Source organism: Ostrea edulis, chromosome 5 (assembly GCF_947568905.1).
Source record: "Ostrea edulis chromosome 5, xbOstEdul1.1, whole genome shotgun sequence".
Classification (NCBI taxonomy): domain Eukaryota; kingdom Metazoa; phylum Mollusca; class Bivalvia; order Ostreida; family Ostreidae; genus Ostrea; species Ostrea edulis.
In genome coordinates, this window is record NC_079168.1 from 29712173 (window position 1) to 29725522 (window position 13350).

A 13350-nucleotide genomic window follows, 5' to 3' on the forward strand; every position below is an offset into this window, starting at 1 on the left:
AGTCAATTTGATGACGTAGACCACTTACTGGTAGAAGTAGACAGATTACACGAGTTCCCGGTATGAATCGTCTGCTTTACGAGATCGATAACATGACGGAGCAAGTGGCGACTTCTGATCTGGTAAATATCAATGAAATTGAACTGCGTTATATGGGGCTCAGTCAACGAATGCGTTGTGAACGTTTTCCTAGATATTGAAATGGAGTCGAATTGCATTCCACAGTTCCAACGACACAACCAGTGTTCAACGTCTCCTCCAACACGATGCAGCATAAATCCAGTCACCACTTGTTATCCTCCTTTATATTTAATTCAGCTTTTAACCATTGCACCTTTAATTTGGCGTATAATCCATTTAAATCTGCACAGTAACTGTTCCTGACCTGAACGCACAGCCATGCCGTTTTGTTTTTGTTTTCATTCTTGTCTATAAGTATTCCTACGTTAATTCAAGCTTTTTGATGAGAAACTATTTGTTTTTCTATCTTAAAAACATAATTAAATGATAAAAAATAAAACTAGATATTGAAATGGAGTCGAATTGCATTCCACAGTTCCAACGACACAACCAGTGTTCAACGTCTCCTCCAACACGATGCAGCATAAATCCAGTCACCACTTGTTATCCTCCTTTATATTTAATTCAGCTTTTAACCATTGCACCTTTAATTTGGCGTATAATCCATTTAAATCTGCACAGTAACTGTTCCTGACCTGAACGCACAGCCATGCCGTTTTGTTTTTGTTTTCATTCTTGTCTATAAGTATTCCTACGTTAATTCAAGCTTTTTGATGAGAAACTATTTGTTTTTCTATCTTAAAAACATAATTAAATGATAAAAAATAAAACTTATAATTCTTTGTTTGATGCATGTATCAAACGAAACATTGGACGGAAAACTTTTTCATCAATGCGCTACGCGCATTGATGAAGTTTTCCGTCCAATGTTTCGTTTGATACATGCATCAAACAAAGAATTATAAGTTTCATTTCTTAAATGTATTAGTTGAGAATGAACATGATTTTTTTAAATTTACGACATGGATGTTTACATTTTTTCAGCCGCACATTCTCGGATCTGTACGTCGCTTGCCGGAAAGACCTGAAAATCTGTGACTGCATTTTCCTTGCCTAATTATCATGGTTGAAAGAAAAGTGCTGGTATCGCTGTCATACATATTGTCAATGAAGCGGTTGAGAGTTATTCCCCTTTGCAGTATTTTGTAAATCAAGAAATCATTGTATATAATTTAATTAACGTGTTAATTGATTAAAAGAAATTACAAGAATGAATGTTGTATGTATATAAATAAGATGAAAATGAATGTTTGGTTCAGATGAGCAAAGTAAGCTCAAAAATCGGATTCTTGCCTATAGAAAATTATGCTTATTGACGTAAAGATTATTTATATTGGAAAAAGGCCGGGGTACTAGTGTGAATTGATGTGTTCAACTTGCATGACGACGAATTGTTGTCGGGCTTAATTACAAACTAGAGACAATAGTCGTGAGAGTCAGAACTAGTGTAAGTAGTTATCGTAGGTATACTACAGTTTGACAAGTGCGAGTGACCAAGTGATCACAGAGAGCCAAGTTGACTACGGATCGTGTGGCTATACTAGTGTTTGCATAAGCCAAGTGGCAAGTGCGGGTGACCAAGTGGCAAGCTACCAAGTGGCAAGTGCGGGTGACCAAGTGGCAAGCTACCAAGTGGCAAGCTGCCAAGTGGTGTGAGTAAGCCAAGTGGCAAGCTGCCAAGTGGTGTGGGTAGCCAAGAGGCAGCACCTTGATTAAAATAGGCATAAGTGAGTTCTCTATGTTAATTATAGCACTAGGCAAGTGACACAAGCATATCTGTATATTAGAATTTGTTTTACACTAGACAAGTGTCCATTATCTGTATATTTTGCATTCGTTATTATCCTTATAAGACTTGGGCAAACCAAGTACGATCCCAAGGAGATCGCTCGGGTCTCGCACGTTACAAAATTTGGTGGCAGCGGCGGGATCTTATAGGACGTAATGAGTGCAACGGGGAAAGACCACATTGCTATGGACGCAAGTTTGCGTGCAACGTTGGATAGGATGGAGGAGAAATTGAAGCAATATCGTCTTGACAGCTCCACTCCAAAGAGTGATAAATATCATGATACAAAAAGTCAAGACAATTTGACGCATGGATCTTATGAGTTGTACCGACGAGAAATGTTGCCAAAAGATACATCATTTTCGTTTACAGACCACAATGCACAGGAAGATGCAAATTACGAAAGGTATGACCAAAGAGGCAGGTCTCAATATGCTCATGCCAGTGGAGGGGCGCGACCGAAGGTACACTTTACTGACGAGCAACGGGGTAAAGGAAAAGAGGGTAGTGACTGGCTGAAAAGCAATCTGTCCTTTGGGGTTAGTGATCGTCAGAAGTCTTCTGAACCAGTTGTTCCTAAAGACCATAGAAGTGCATCATTCCGGACAGAGATGCCTAGAGCAGATAGAGACAGTAAAATTGCCATCAAGCCAGCAACATACGATGGCTCAAGCTCTTGGCTTGATTACAAGTGCCATTTTGAAGCCTGTGCCAATGTCAATGGTTGGGACGAGGAGAAAAAGGGATTGTTCCTTGCTTTGTCACTGCGTGGACAAGCTCAAGCTGTACTTGGTGACATGCCAAGTGACAGAGGACAGCATTACGGAGCCCTTGTTAGATCCCTGCAAGAAAGATTCTCTCCTCCTAACCAGACTGATTTATACAGGGTGCAGCTGAAAGAAAGACGACAAAAGGCGACAGAGACATTGTCGGAGCTAGGCCAAGCCATTCGACGCCTTACAAACTTAGCGTATCCAACGGCGCCTGGTGAAGTCAGAGAAACACTTGCAAAGGATCATTTCATAGATGCACTGATAGATTCCGATATTCGTATTCGAATCAAACAGTCACGACCAGCAAACCTGAATGAATCTATAAGTCTCGCAGTAGAGCTAGAGGCATATAACAGAGTCGAAAGAAGGGAAAGAGAGCTAAAGGGACATTTAAGATCAGCTGTGGTAGAAGAGCAACCTGAAACAGTTGCAAGCAGCAGACTTGAGGGCTGGATGAAGTGTATGGAAGATAGTATGAAAAGCCTAGCAGAAGAGCTGAAGGAACTAAAGACATCGAGGCAACGAGAGAATAACAGGTGGCACAAGAACAGTGGTAAGAAAGCAGATAGATCAAGACAAGAAATCATATGCTATGAATGTGACAAACCAGGGCACATCAAGCGCAACTGTCCTACGTTGAGAAATAAGCCCAAACAGAAATATGATAAAACTGATGACTGCAAGTCGAAGACTCACCCAGATGACAAAGGACCAAGTAAAGGTCCCCAAGTGTCTGTTGGACTCGGATCTTCAATTGAAGAATGTGGGTTGTACGTCAGTGTCAATATCCAGGGTGAGAGGACAAAAGTTTTGGTTGACACCGGGGCTACTGTTACTCTCGTGTCGGCACGATTGTACGAGAGATTGTCAGAAACTGTTAGACCAAACCTACATACGGTAAAGCAGACCATTATGTCTGCCAATGGTACTCCACTGTCTGTCAGAGGGAAGGCGGAGTTTAACTTTACTATTGACAAAAAGACCTACCACAACGAAGCTGTTGTGACCGACATCAAGGTAGATGGCATTTTAGGTCTTGACTTCCTAAAGGCAAACAGCTGTACAATAGACATGAGCAATGAGGTGCTGAGCATTAACGGAAAGGATATCATTATGTCAATAGAGGGGACACTAGGCTGTTTCCGCGTTACAACAGTAGGGACTGTGAGTATTCCCCCAAGAAGCGAGGTCATTATCCAAGGGAAAGTATGTGTGCCAGATGGATTAAATCTGCCAAGATGCGATAGTATAGTAGAGCCAGTATGCAAGGAGACTATGAAAGCAGGTGCATTGACAGCAAGGACGATTGTGTGTCCACGGGAAACAGTTCCAGTAAGGTTGATGAACGTCAGTGAGGAATCCAAGGTGTTGCATACAGGGACAGTTGTAGGACAGCTGACAGAAATTGGAGAAGTACAGAAGAAGGCTCTGTATGACGACATATTACCACCCAAAGAGCTACGTAAGGACCTTGCCGATTTACTCAGAAAATCGGAAAGCGGGTTGACTTCAGAACAGAGACAGAAGGCGAAAGAGTTTCTCTTTAAATATGCAAGCCTGTTTGCAGAGAATAACTTTGACTTTGGCCGAACTGGGATAGTCAAACACCATATTGAGACAGGTGACAGCAGACCCATTAAACATCAACCAAGGAGAGTACCAGCCCATTTGATGAACGAGGTTGATAAGAACCTAGATGACATGTTGGAGAAAGGTGTTATTCAACCTTCAAGTAGTCCGTGGTCATCACCAATAGTATTAGTCAAGAAGAAAGACGGGACTCATAGGTTTTGTGTAGACTACCGGCGACTGAATAGTTGTACATTGCAAGACGCATATCCTCTCCCGAGGATTGACGAGTCCCTTGACCAGTTGTCGGGTTCCACTTGGTTTTCTACACTTGACCTCTGCTCCGGATACTGGCAAGTGGAGATGGCACCAGCTGACAAGCCAAAGACTGCATTCTCCACAAGGCGAGGGCTCTTTGAATTTAATGTCATGCCCTTTGGTTTAAGTTGTGCGCCAGCAACATTTGAGCGCCTGATGGAGAGCGTTCTTCTAGGGCTACAATGGGACATATGTTTAGTCTACTTGGATGACATCATTGTCACAGGTAAGACCTTTGACCAGATGCTTGAAAACCTAACAAAAGTGTTTGACAGATTACAGGATGCAAACTTAAAGTTAAAAGCCAAAAAGTGTTGTCTTTTTGCAAAAGAGGTTACTTACCTCGGGCATGTTGTCTCTGAGAAGGGTGTGGCAACACACCCAGCCAAAATTGCTGCAGTGAAGGAATGGCCGGTTCCAGCAAACGTCACCGAGCTTCGGTCATTCCTGGGACTATGCGGATATTATCGCCGCTTCATCAAGAACTTCTCTGCGATTGCCAAATGTCTCCATACTTTAACTGAAAAGGGGAGACCATTTATCTGGACAACACATTGTCAAGAAGCCTTTGAAAGCTTAAAACACCACCTAACCAACTCTCCTGTCTTAACACATCCAAATTTCAACCTCCCCTTTGTATTAGATACAGATGCGAGTGATCAGGCAATAGGGGCTGTGTTGTCACAAAGCATAGATGGCAGTGAGCGGGTCATAGCATACGCAAGCAGGACACTGACCAAGTGTGAGCGTAAATACTGTGTGACAAGGAAAGAACTTCTGTCTGTTGTACACTTTGTGAAGTATTTCAAACATTACCTTTACGGTAAGGAGTTCCTTGTCCGCAGTGATCATGGGTCACTAAGATGGTTGTTTCAGTTCAAGAATCCCGAGGGCCAGCTAGCCAGATGGCTAGAAACACTCAGCGCTTTCAAGTTCCAGATTCAGCATCGCCCAGGGTTGCAACATAGAAATGCAGATGCCCTAAGCAGAGTGCCATGTCGTCAGTGTGGATACGAACCAGAAAAAGATGCTCCCGTTTGCAATGCAGCAAAAGCAGGTGCTATTGAGGATCCATATAGCAGGATAAAAGATGTACAAGATCAGGACAGTGACTTGAAGCTTGTCAAGAGTTGGTTAAATAAGAGAAAAAGACCTGATTACAAAGAGATAAGTGGCTTAGGATATGTTGTAAGGTCTCTTTGGTCCCAATGGAATATCCTTGTCCTGGACAATGCTATTTTGTACAGAAAGTACACTGAAGGAGATAGAAATTTTTCTAGCCTGCAGGCAGTAGTACCAGCAACCGAGCGTAGAATGGTTCTCCAATTTTGTCATGACTTGGAGACTGCTGGTCATTTGGGTGTTACCAAGACGCTTGCGCGAATCCGTCAGAAATATTACTGGTCAGGTCTACAGGCAGATACTAGGGCCTATATTGCCGGTTGTGAGAAATGCTCCAGAAGGAAAAGTCCTCAGATGAAAAAGAAAGCACCAATGACACTAGTAGAAAGTGGATTACCAATGGATAGAATTGCAACGGATATCCTTGGAGAACTCCCAGTCACTGAAAATGGCAACAAGTATATACTTGTTGTTTCTGATTATTTCACCAAGTGGACTGAGAGTTTTCCCATGCCAAATATGGAGGCAGCGACAGTTGCAAGAATAGTAGTAGAAGAAGTAGTGTCAAGATTTGGCGTGCCGTCCAGTATTCACTCAGATCAAGGACGCCAATATGAAAGTGAACTTTTCTCCGAGATGTGTCGTGTGCTACAAATAAAGAAGACCCGAACCACTCCGTATCACCCGCAAAGTGACGGAATGGTCGAGCGCTTTAATAAGACACTTGCCACAATGTTAAGTGCATATGTTAATGAGCACCACTCTGACTGGGATAATTACCTGCCTTATGTAATGATGGCATACCGAGCTTCAGTACATGAAACCACTGGTTTCACACCAAATTACATGATGCTCGGAAGAGAGGTATCTACGCCTCTTGACATAATGTATGAGATGCCAAACGCAGTGAAGTATATACCCAAAAATAAATGGGCTTGGCAACTCAAAGAAAGAATGGAAGAAGCACATAAATATGTCAGAGAGAATATCAAGACAGCAATGGTACGCCAAAAGAAATACCATGATCAGAAGCTCTCGTGGCAAAAATTTAGCAAAGGAGATCAGGTTTATGTCTATTTCCCTTTGAGGAAAGTTGGTCTGTCTCCAAAGTTCACAAGCTACTGGAGAGGTCCATATGATATTATGGACAAAATCAGTGATATTACGTTCAAAGTGAACTGTGGGACACGTGGAAAAGCCCAAGTTGTACACGTAGACAGACTCAGGTTGAAGCGCGAACAAATTTTGCGGAACGAGAAAGAGAGTCCTCTGGAAATTGCTAATCCTAGTACCGTTGTAAGTGAGGAGCCGGAGATAGAACATCTACCAAGTGAGGTTGACAACAACCTTGATACTCTTCGTTCTGGTAGAACAAAAAAAGCTCCGGGTTGGCTCCAAGACTATGTTTATTAGCTTGTTGGGTTACCTAGGCAGGGTAACCAGTTGTAAATAGCAGCCAGTTTGATTTCTTTACGTGGTATTGTTCATTGTCAACTATGTTTAGGAGTTTTGTTTAAACAAACAATCACTTAATTTTTGTCATTTCAGGAACATGCCTAACACTAAGATAACCAGTCGTGGGGATACAGTACGGAAGTGTGCGTTTTGCCCTTTCCAGTCATCGAATCACACCATATGGAGAGACCATATGGCTCAGTGTTATGAGAACAAATTCTTCTGCAAACAGTGTGACTATTCCACAGACAAGAAGATTAATTATCTGAAGCATGTCAAACGAAAGCATTCAACAAGACAGAGTGAGAAAAATGACCATCCCTCGTGTAGCAAGGTGACGGAGGATACATGTGACGACCATACTGTAGAAGATACGCAAAGTAGTGAGAACATTTCGTCTAAAGGGACAGAAGGAGACAATGATGGATCTGCATCAGAGGATGAGGACGCGTGGTTGGCTGAAGACCCAGATGTTAGTATTGGGGAGGCTATAGAGACTGTGCAGCTTGGAAGGAGAGGTCCGGAGACAGAAAGGCGATCAACATGTGATCCTGCTGTTAGGAAGAGAACTTCTCCAATGCCAGTATACAGCCCAGCACCACCCAAGGTAGCTCGACCTTGTTCTATTATGATTGAGTCTGAGCAGAGAGATCCTCCTGTCCAGTCAGCTAGGTCTGCAGACTTCCAGACAGAGAGAGACATGGTAGATTCCTGTACTCAAACAGAGCCGGTCCGGTATACAAAGTCAATAACTACAACCACCATTGTCAGAGAGAATGGGAGAAAAGTCATCACCGTGAAGAAGGAGAAAATGTTGTAGAAAGCAGACTTGTGACATGTGTAATAGAACAGATAGGCTAACATTTGAGCAGACAGTTCAGCAGTCTCTAAATTTTTCATTTATTTCTGTGTAATCTAATCTTTGTTTTGTGCCAAATAGTGCAATGTTATCTTGTGAATATTGTCATGCGGGACGCATGAGCTTAAGGGGGGAGAAAGGAAGCGGTTGAGAGTTATTCCCCTTTGCAGTATTTTGTAAATCAAGAAATCATTGTATATAATTTAATTAACGTGTTAATTGATTAAAAGAAATTACAAGAATGAATGTTGTATGTATATAAATAAGATGAAAATGAATGTTTGGTTCAGATGAGCAAAGTAAGCTCAAAAATCGGATTCTTGCCTATAGAAAATTATGCTTATTGACGTAAAGATTATTTATATTGGAAAAAGGCCGGGGTGCTAGTGTGAATTGATGTGTTCAACTTGCATGACGACGAATTGTTGTCGGGCTTAATTACAAACTAGAGACAATAGTCGTGAGAGTCAGAACTAGTGTAAGTAGTTATCGTAGGTATACTACAGTTTGACAAGTGCGAGTGACCAAGTGATCACAGAGAGCCAAGTTGACTACGGATCGTGTGGCTATACTAGTGTTTGCATAAGCCAAGTGGCAAGTGCGGGTGACCAAGTGGCAAGCTACCAAGTGGCAAGTGCGGGTGACCAAGTGGCAAGCTACCAAGTGGCAAGCTGCCAAGTGGTGTGAGTAAGCCAAGTGGCAAGCTGCCAAGTGGTGTGGGTAGCCAAGAGGCAGCACCTTGATTAAAATAGGCATAAGTGAGTTCTCTTTGTTAATTATAGCACTAGGCAAGTGACACAAGCATATCTGTATATTAGAATTTGTTTTACACTAGACAAGTGTCCATTATCTGTATATTTTGCATTCGTTATTATCCTTATAAGACTTGGGCAAACCAAGTACGATCCCAAGGAGATCGCTCGGGTCTCGCACGTTACAGTCAATATTCATTTATTATTGAATTATGAAACAATTGGTATAAAGTTTTTCATATCATATTACTTATGTTTTTACTCTAGATAGTCTTGTCGCCACCCCGCCACTCCATGATCACTCGTCTTGTGGGACCCAAAACGAGTGAACAATGATAGGGAATGGGAACCAGTCAATTTTACTCTGGAAATAGAAAGTTGATACAAAATATTCCGCATTTTAATATCAATGTCTGTAGCAGCTTTGAATGTCACATTTCAGTTGTTTGATTTTCTTCTGTACATGACCTTGACTTATGTTTAATAGGTAAAGGGTCAAGGATCATATCCCAGTTGAAATCGTGTTCAAGTTTCATGATTTACGTAGAAAAAAAATCGTGAACTTCCAGGAGCATTAATTCTCATCAAGGGTGATTTGAATCCTTAAGATTAAGACGTTTGTTTTCATGTCTCAATGTTTTGCGGTTAAGGAGGCGTTTACCGAAACCATAAGTTTTTTACGCACGTTTCAATAGCGTCACAAGGGGTCAAAGTTCAAGTACTCAATATCCAGAAGATGGATACATGCATCATGGATTAGATAATTTTTCGATACGTCTTGGGCAATTTCAACGGAAAAAAACCCGACAGGAAAACAATAACAAACATAATCAATTTAGGTATTTACACAGCAATGTGTAAAGACTTCATTCAAAAGATGAAAAACCGCAGCACGTTTGAAGTGTTTGATATGAAATGAAGAAGCATACGGGGTCGTGTACATGTACATTACATGCATATATCTATGTCGCTCTAATAAATTCTGATTAGTAAAATTCATAATTCAAATAGTAACCGAAGTCTCTGAAGCAATGATAATTAATAATCACACAAAAATAATATTTATACAATTACATACTACATATTGGGTCACTGTCCGCACCTAGATAGTTTTGTCCGGGTTTTCTCTAACGCTCTTCAATTACCACCAGACCCCTCAGATTTTGTGGAGATCTCACTTTTCTATTTAAAACTGTGCATTTAATATTTTAAAAAAGGTTGATTCGTTCGATTGTTATGAAATTGTGCCTATTTAACATTTCTTTTGAATCAAAGATTTATTCTTCACTCTCAGTCAGTACAGGATTTTTAAGATTTTACAATAATTTCCCATTTTGATATATTTACATGCATGTAAAAATCGAGGTAAAAAATTAAGTGTAGCAGTTAACTTACACTGGTGAGACTTCGTAAGATAGTAATATTTAATGTTTGTCTATGACATGATGGCATCCCCTGTCCCCAACTCGATGTAACCTGCGCAATGTAAAGGTCGTCATGAAAAACTTATTTTATGTATCTTCGCAGAGTTGCAATACTACTATCAATTCTTTATACTTAACACTAGGTTTCATTGTGACAATTATATGTGACACGACAATCAGCAAATGTCAAGGTCATAAGACTTTTTTCCTATCCGTTGCTGTCTCGCATGTTACCATTTTGGTATATTTATGCATGCAAAAATCGAGGTCAAAAGATCGACTGTAACCTGTAACTTATATTCAGAATTATTCAAGTGAGACATGTTAAAGCTCGTATGATTTTCTGACCTTGAACTATACAGCATTTCAAATGAGTCTCAATAATGATGAGCCATGTGGGAATTTTAATCCTCATAGGACAGCTCTAATTTGCAATTTAATTACAACAATGATTTTTATCCAACACAGGAAGTTTGGAAACTGACAACTTCTGTTTTTGAATTATTCAAAAAAGCATCTAATAATCGTAAAGTTGCCTTCCTTTAGACTGTGATCTCGTACTCTGTCTAAATGATATACATGTATATGCTTATTCCAATGCAACTGTGCATGTATTCCTACGCCGCATGGTTTCTATCTTCATCAATATCAAGTAAATGAATCATATTTGAGTCCATTGTCTTTGGTGAATTTCGGAGAGAAATTATCGACAAGTTTATTTTCCGTTATTTATTTTTAGCAGCGTTATTATATTCTTGATAGATTACGTGATGTGAAATATAAATTTTATTTTCCATTATTTATTTTTAGCTGCGTTATTATATTCTTGATAGATTACGTGATGTGAAATATAAATTTTATTTTCCGTTATTTATTTTTAGCGGCGTTATTATATTCTTGATAGATTACGTGATGTGAAATATAAATTTGAGGATAGAACAAAAATCATAAATCTCGGGAAATCCAACATGTGTTACATGTTTGTATAGTTTATTGCCAGAGGCTGGCAAATATAACAGTTTATAAGAAACATTCGAAAAAATCAGTTCACAATTAAGGGAATTAAACCAAAACCTTAAGCCTGTCCAATCTGTCTTCAGCAAATTGAAGTCACAGTCATGAAAATACTTTTTAGAAAAATCCCAAACCCTAGTGACTAATGCTAAAGTTGTAATTTCGTCACAAAAAGAGTACGTTTCCCATCCTTGACTTTTCAGATTGTGTTTATGGTTAAGAAGAACTTGATGACATGACGTCTTCAGCAGATTCGTTAAACCTCCCGACCCTAGCAGCCATGACGTATCACATCTACCGGGAACATGCACGCAGACATGCTGTTAATTAATGAGAGCATTCGGAATTCGTGACAAATGATGAAAGGGCCCAAGCTTTACAATAAATCAAGAGGAGTGCCTGTTTTGTATCGTACTGGGTTCTGGTTTTCGTCAAAGAAATTTTAACTTGTATGCAAGGTTGGGATGGTAGTCTTGTAGATGAAAATCGATTGACTCGTTACTCAAGTTAATGAACGTATGTAGGGGCGAACACAACACGGAATCAAAGTGTCTTACGTTTGCAACAAGGAGCTCCTGGGACTTAAAACGGTCACCGCCCAAGTACCATGCTACGAATCAACAGCATACACATAATCTATGATGACGAAGATGTGAGCGTGATACGAAACGTCACCATCTTGAAATTTCCTTACAAAACCAGGGCTTGTACATAACCCATCGGTCACTTTGTGACCTGTACAACGACTACTAGGTTTAAAGGTCATTGCGGAGCTTTGCCTTTGGATGGCAATGACCTTATTCAAATAAAATTCCGTTAGATTTATAACGTCTCTCGTCGTAAGCCACCATTCTATGTCAAATTTCAATCTGAGCGACTAATATTGCATAATACATGTATAAAGCTAGGGGCCAGGCCAGGATTCTACCAGCGTCATCGACCTTGACCAAATGGCCTTGAATTAGGTATTGCATAATTACATGTATAAGGTAAGGGTCCAGCCCCTGGATCATGAAACATCTTAAGCATAAGTCAAAATCTGAATATTGTGATGAAGTGATTGGGAAGTCAATCACTCCAAAATAGAATTGTATTCTATATTGCTTCATCAAATTTGTAGTGTCTGCTAATTAAGAGTTTCAGTTCGAAGTAATGGACATTTTACAGGTGATTGAACATTAACTTAAACCTGACTTTGTTACATGACCCAGGAACTAGACCTCTTTTCCAGTGCCCATCTTTTAATCTTCTACATTCAGTATTTTGGCCAATAATTAAAAGATTTGATCTCTAACCCCACTTTATTTTTAGTCCCATTTCAAATTTAAGACAAGACTTTGAAAATTATGTGAACTTATTGAAATTGACGTTACTCCTAATATGTCCTTTTTAACTCTCAAACTCGATATCGTGAAGTTTTTTTGTATATCAAGTGCAAAAAGGTCATTATTTGTTTCCATTATTAGTATTAGACTTTTTTCTTCTTTTTTTTTTTTTTAAATTTGTATTGATAGAAGATAATGTTTAAAATACTGTAGCTTAATAACAAGCATTGCGACCCCATTTTTTCTATTTAATTTCCTAATTCTCCTTCAATGTAGAAATAAAGAATACACTTCCTTAAAAATTGACATTAGTACAAATCTCAGGTGCGAACCTCTTTAAATTCACATAATGCTCCCTAAAATGCCGAGTAGGCATTTCAAATCGCATGGGCGTAGTTCATTTATAGAAAAGTAATTCAAGATCATCGTATTTAATAGGCTCAGAATCACCCCCCAATCCATGGCGACTTGGCGGAGTATGACTCGCACAGAGTTTTCCCTCTCCCACAATCAAATGTGTTTTTCGGAGGATTCTTGTGAATAGAATAGTTCTAGAAAAATAAGAAACTTGGTAATGAATCGTCGAAAAACATAACCTGATGAACTGTAATTAATCGTAAGAGAAGACGCCAAAATTAATTTTGTGATGTGTAGGAATTTCAAAATTCATGATCCGTCATAGAGAATATTTGCACAATGAAGTGAGAAAAATAGTACGATCGTGGAATCTGACATAAGTATTTTATCTACGGGGTCGGTGCAATGTACTGCATTTCCCAGAAATAATTTGAATGTATTTGCTATTTCAACACTGGCATAACTACCTTCGTTCTGTCATAAATGGAAAACAAGGTAAAACACGATACGCT

The 13350-nt window shown here is 39.7% G+C and overlaps 1 protein-coding gene across 1 annotated transcript; it reads left to right on the forward strand.

Moving 5' to 3' along the window:
* Window positions 1–7204: 7204 nt before the first annotated feature.
* LOC125683163 (RE1-silencing transcription factor-like) lies at window positions 7205–7927 on the forward strand. Its single transcript, XM_048924041.2, has one exon. It carries the CDS (start codon window positions 7205–7207, stop codon window positions 7925–7927), a length of 723 nt encoding a protein of 240 aa, XP_048779998.2.
* Window positions 7928–13350: the final 5423 nt, after the last annotated feature.

Excerpts from the sequence above, each read along its gene's own strand:
- LOC125683163 (XM_048924041.2), top strand. The coding sequence starts at position 7,205 with ATGCCTAACACTAAGATAACCAGTCGTGGGGATACAGTACGGAAGTGT.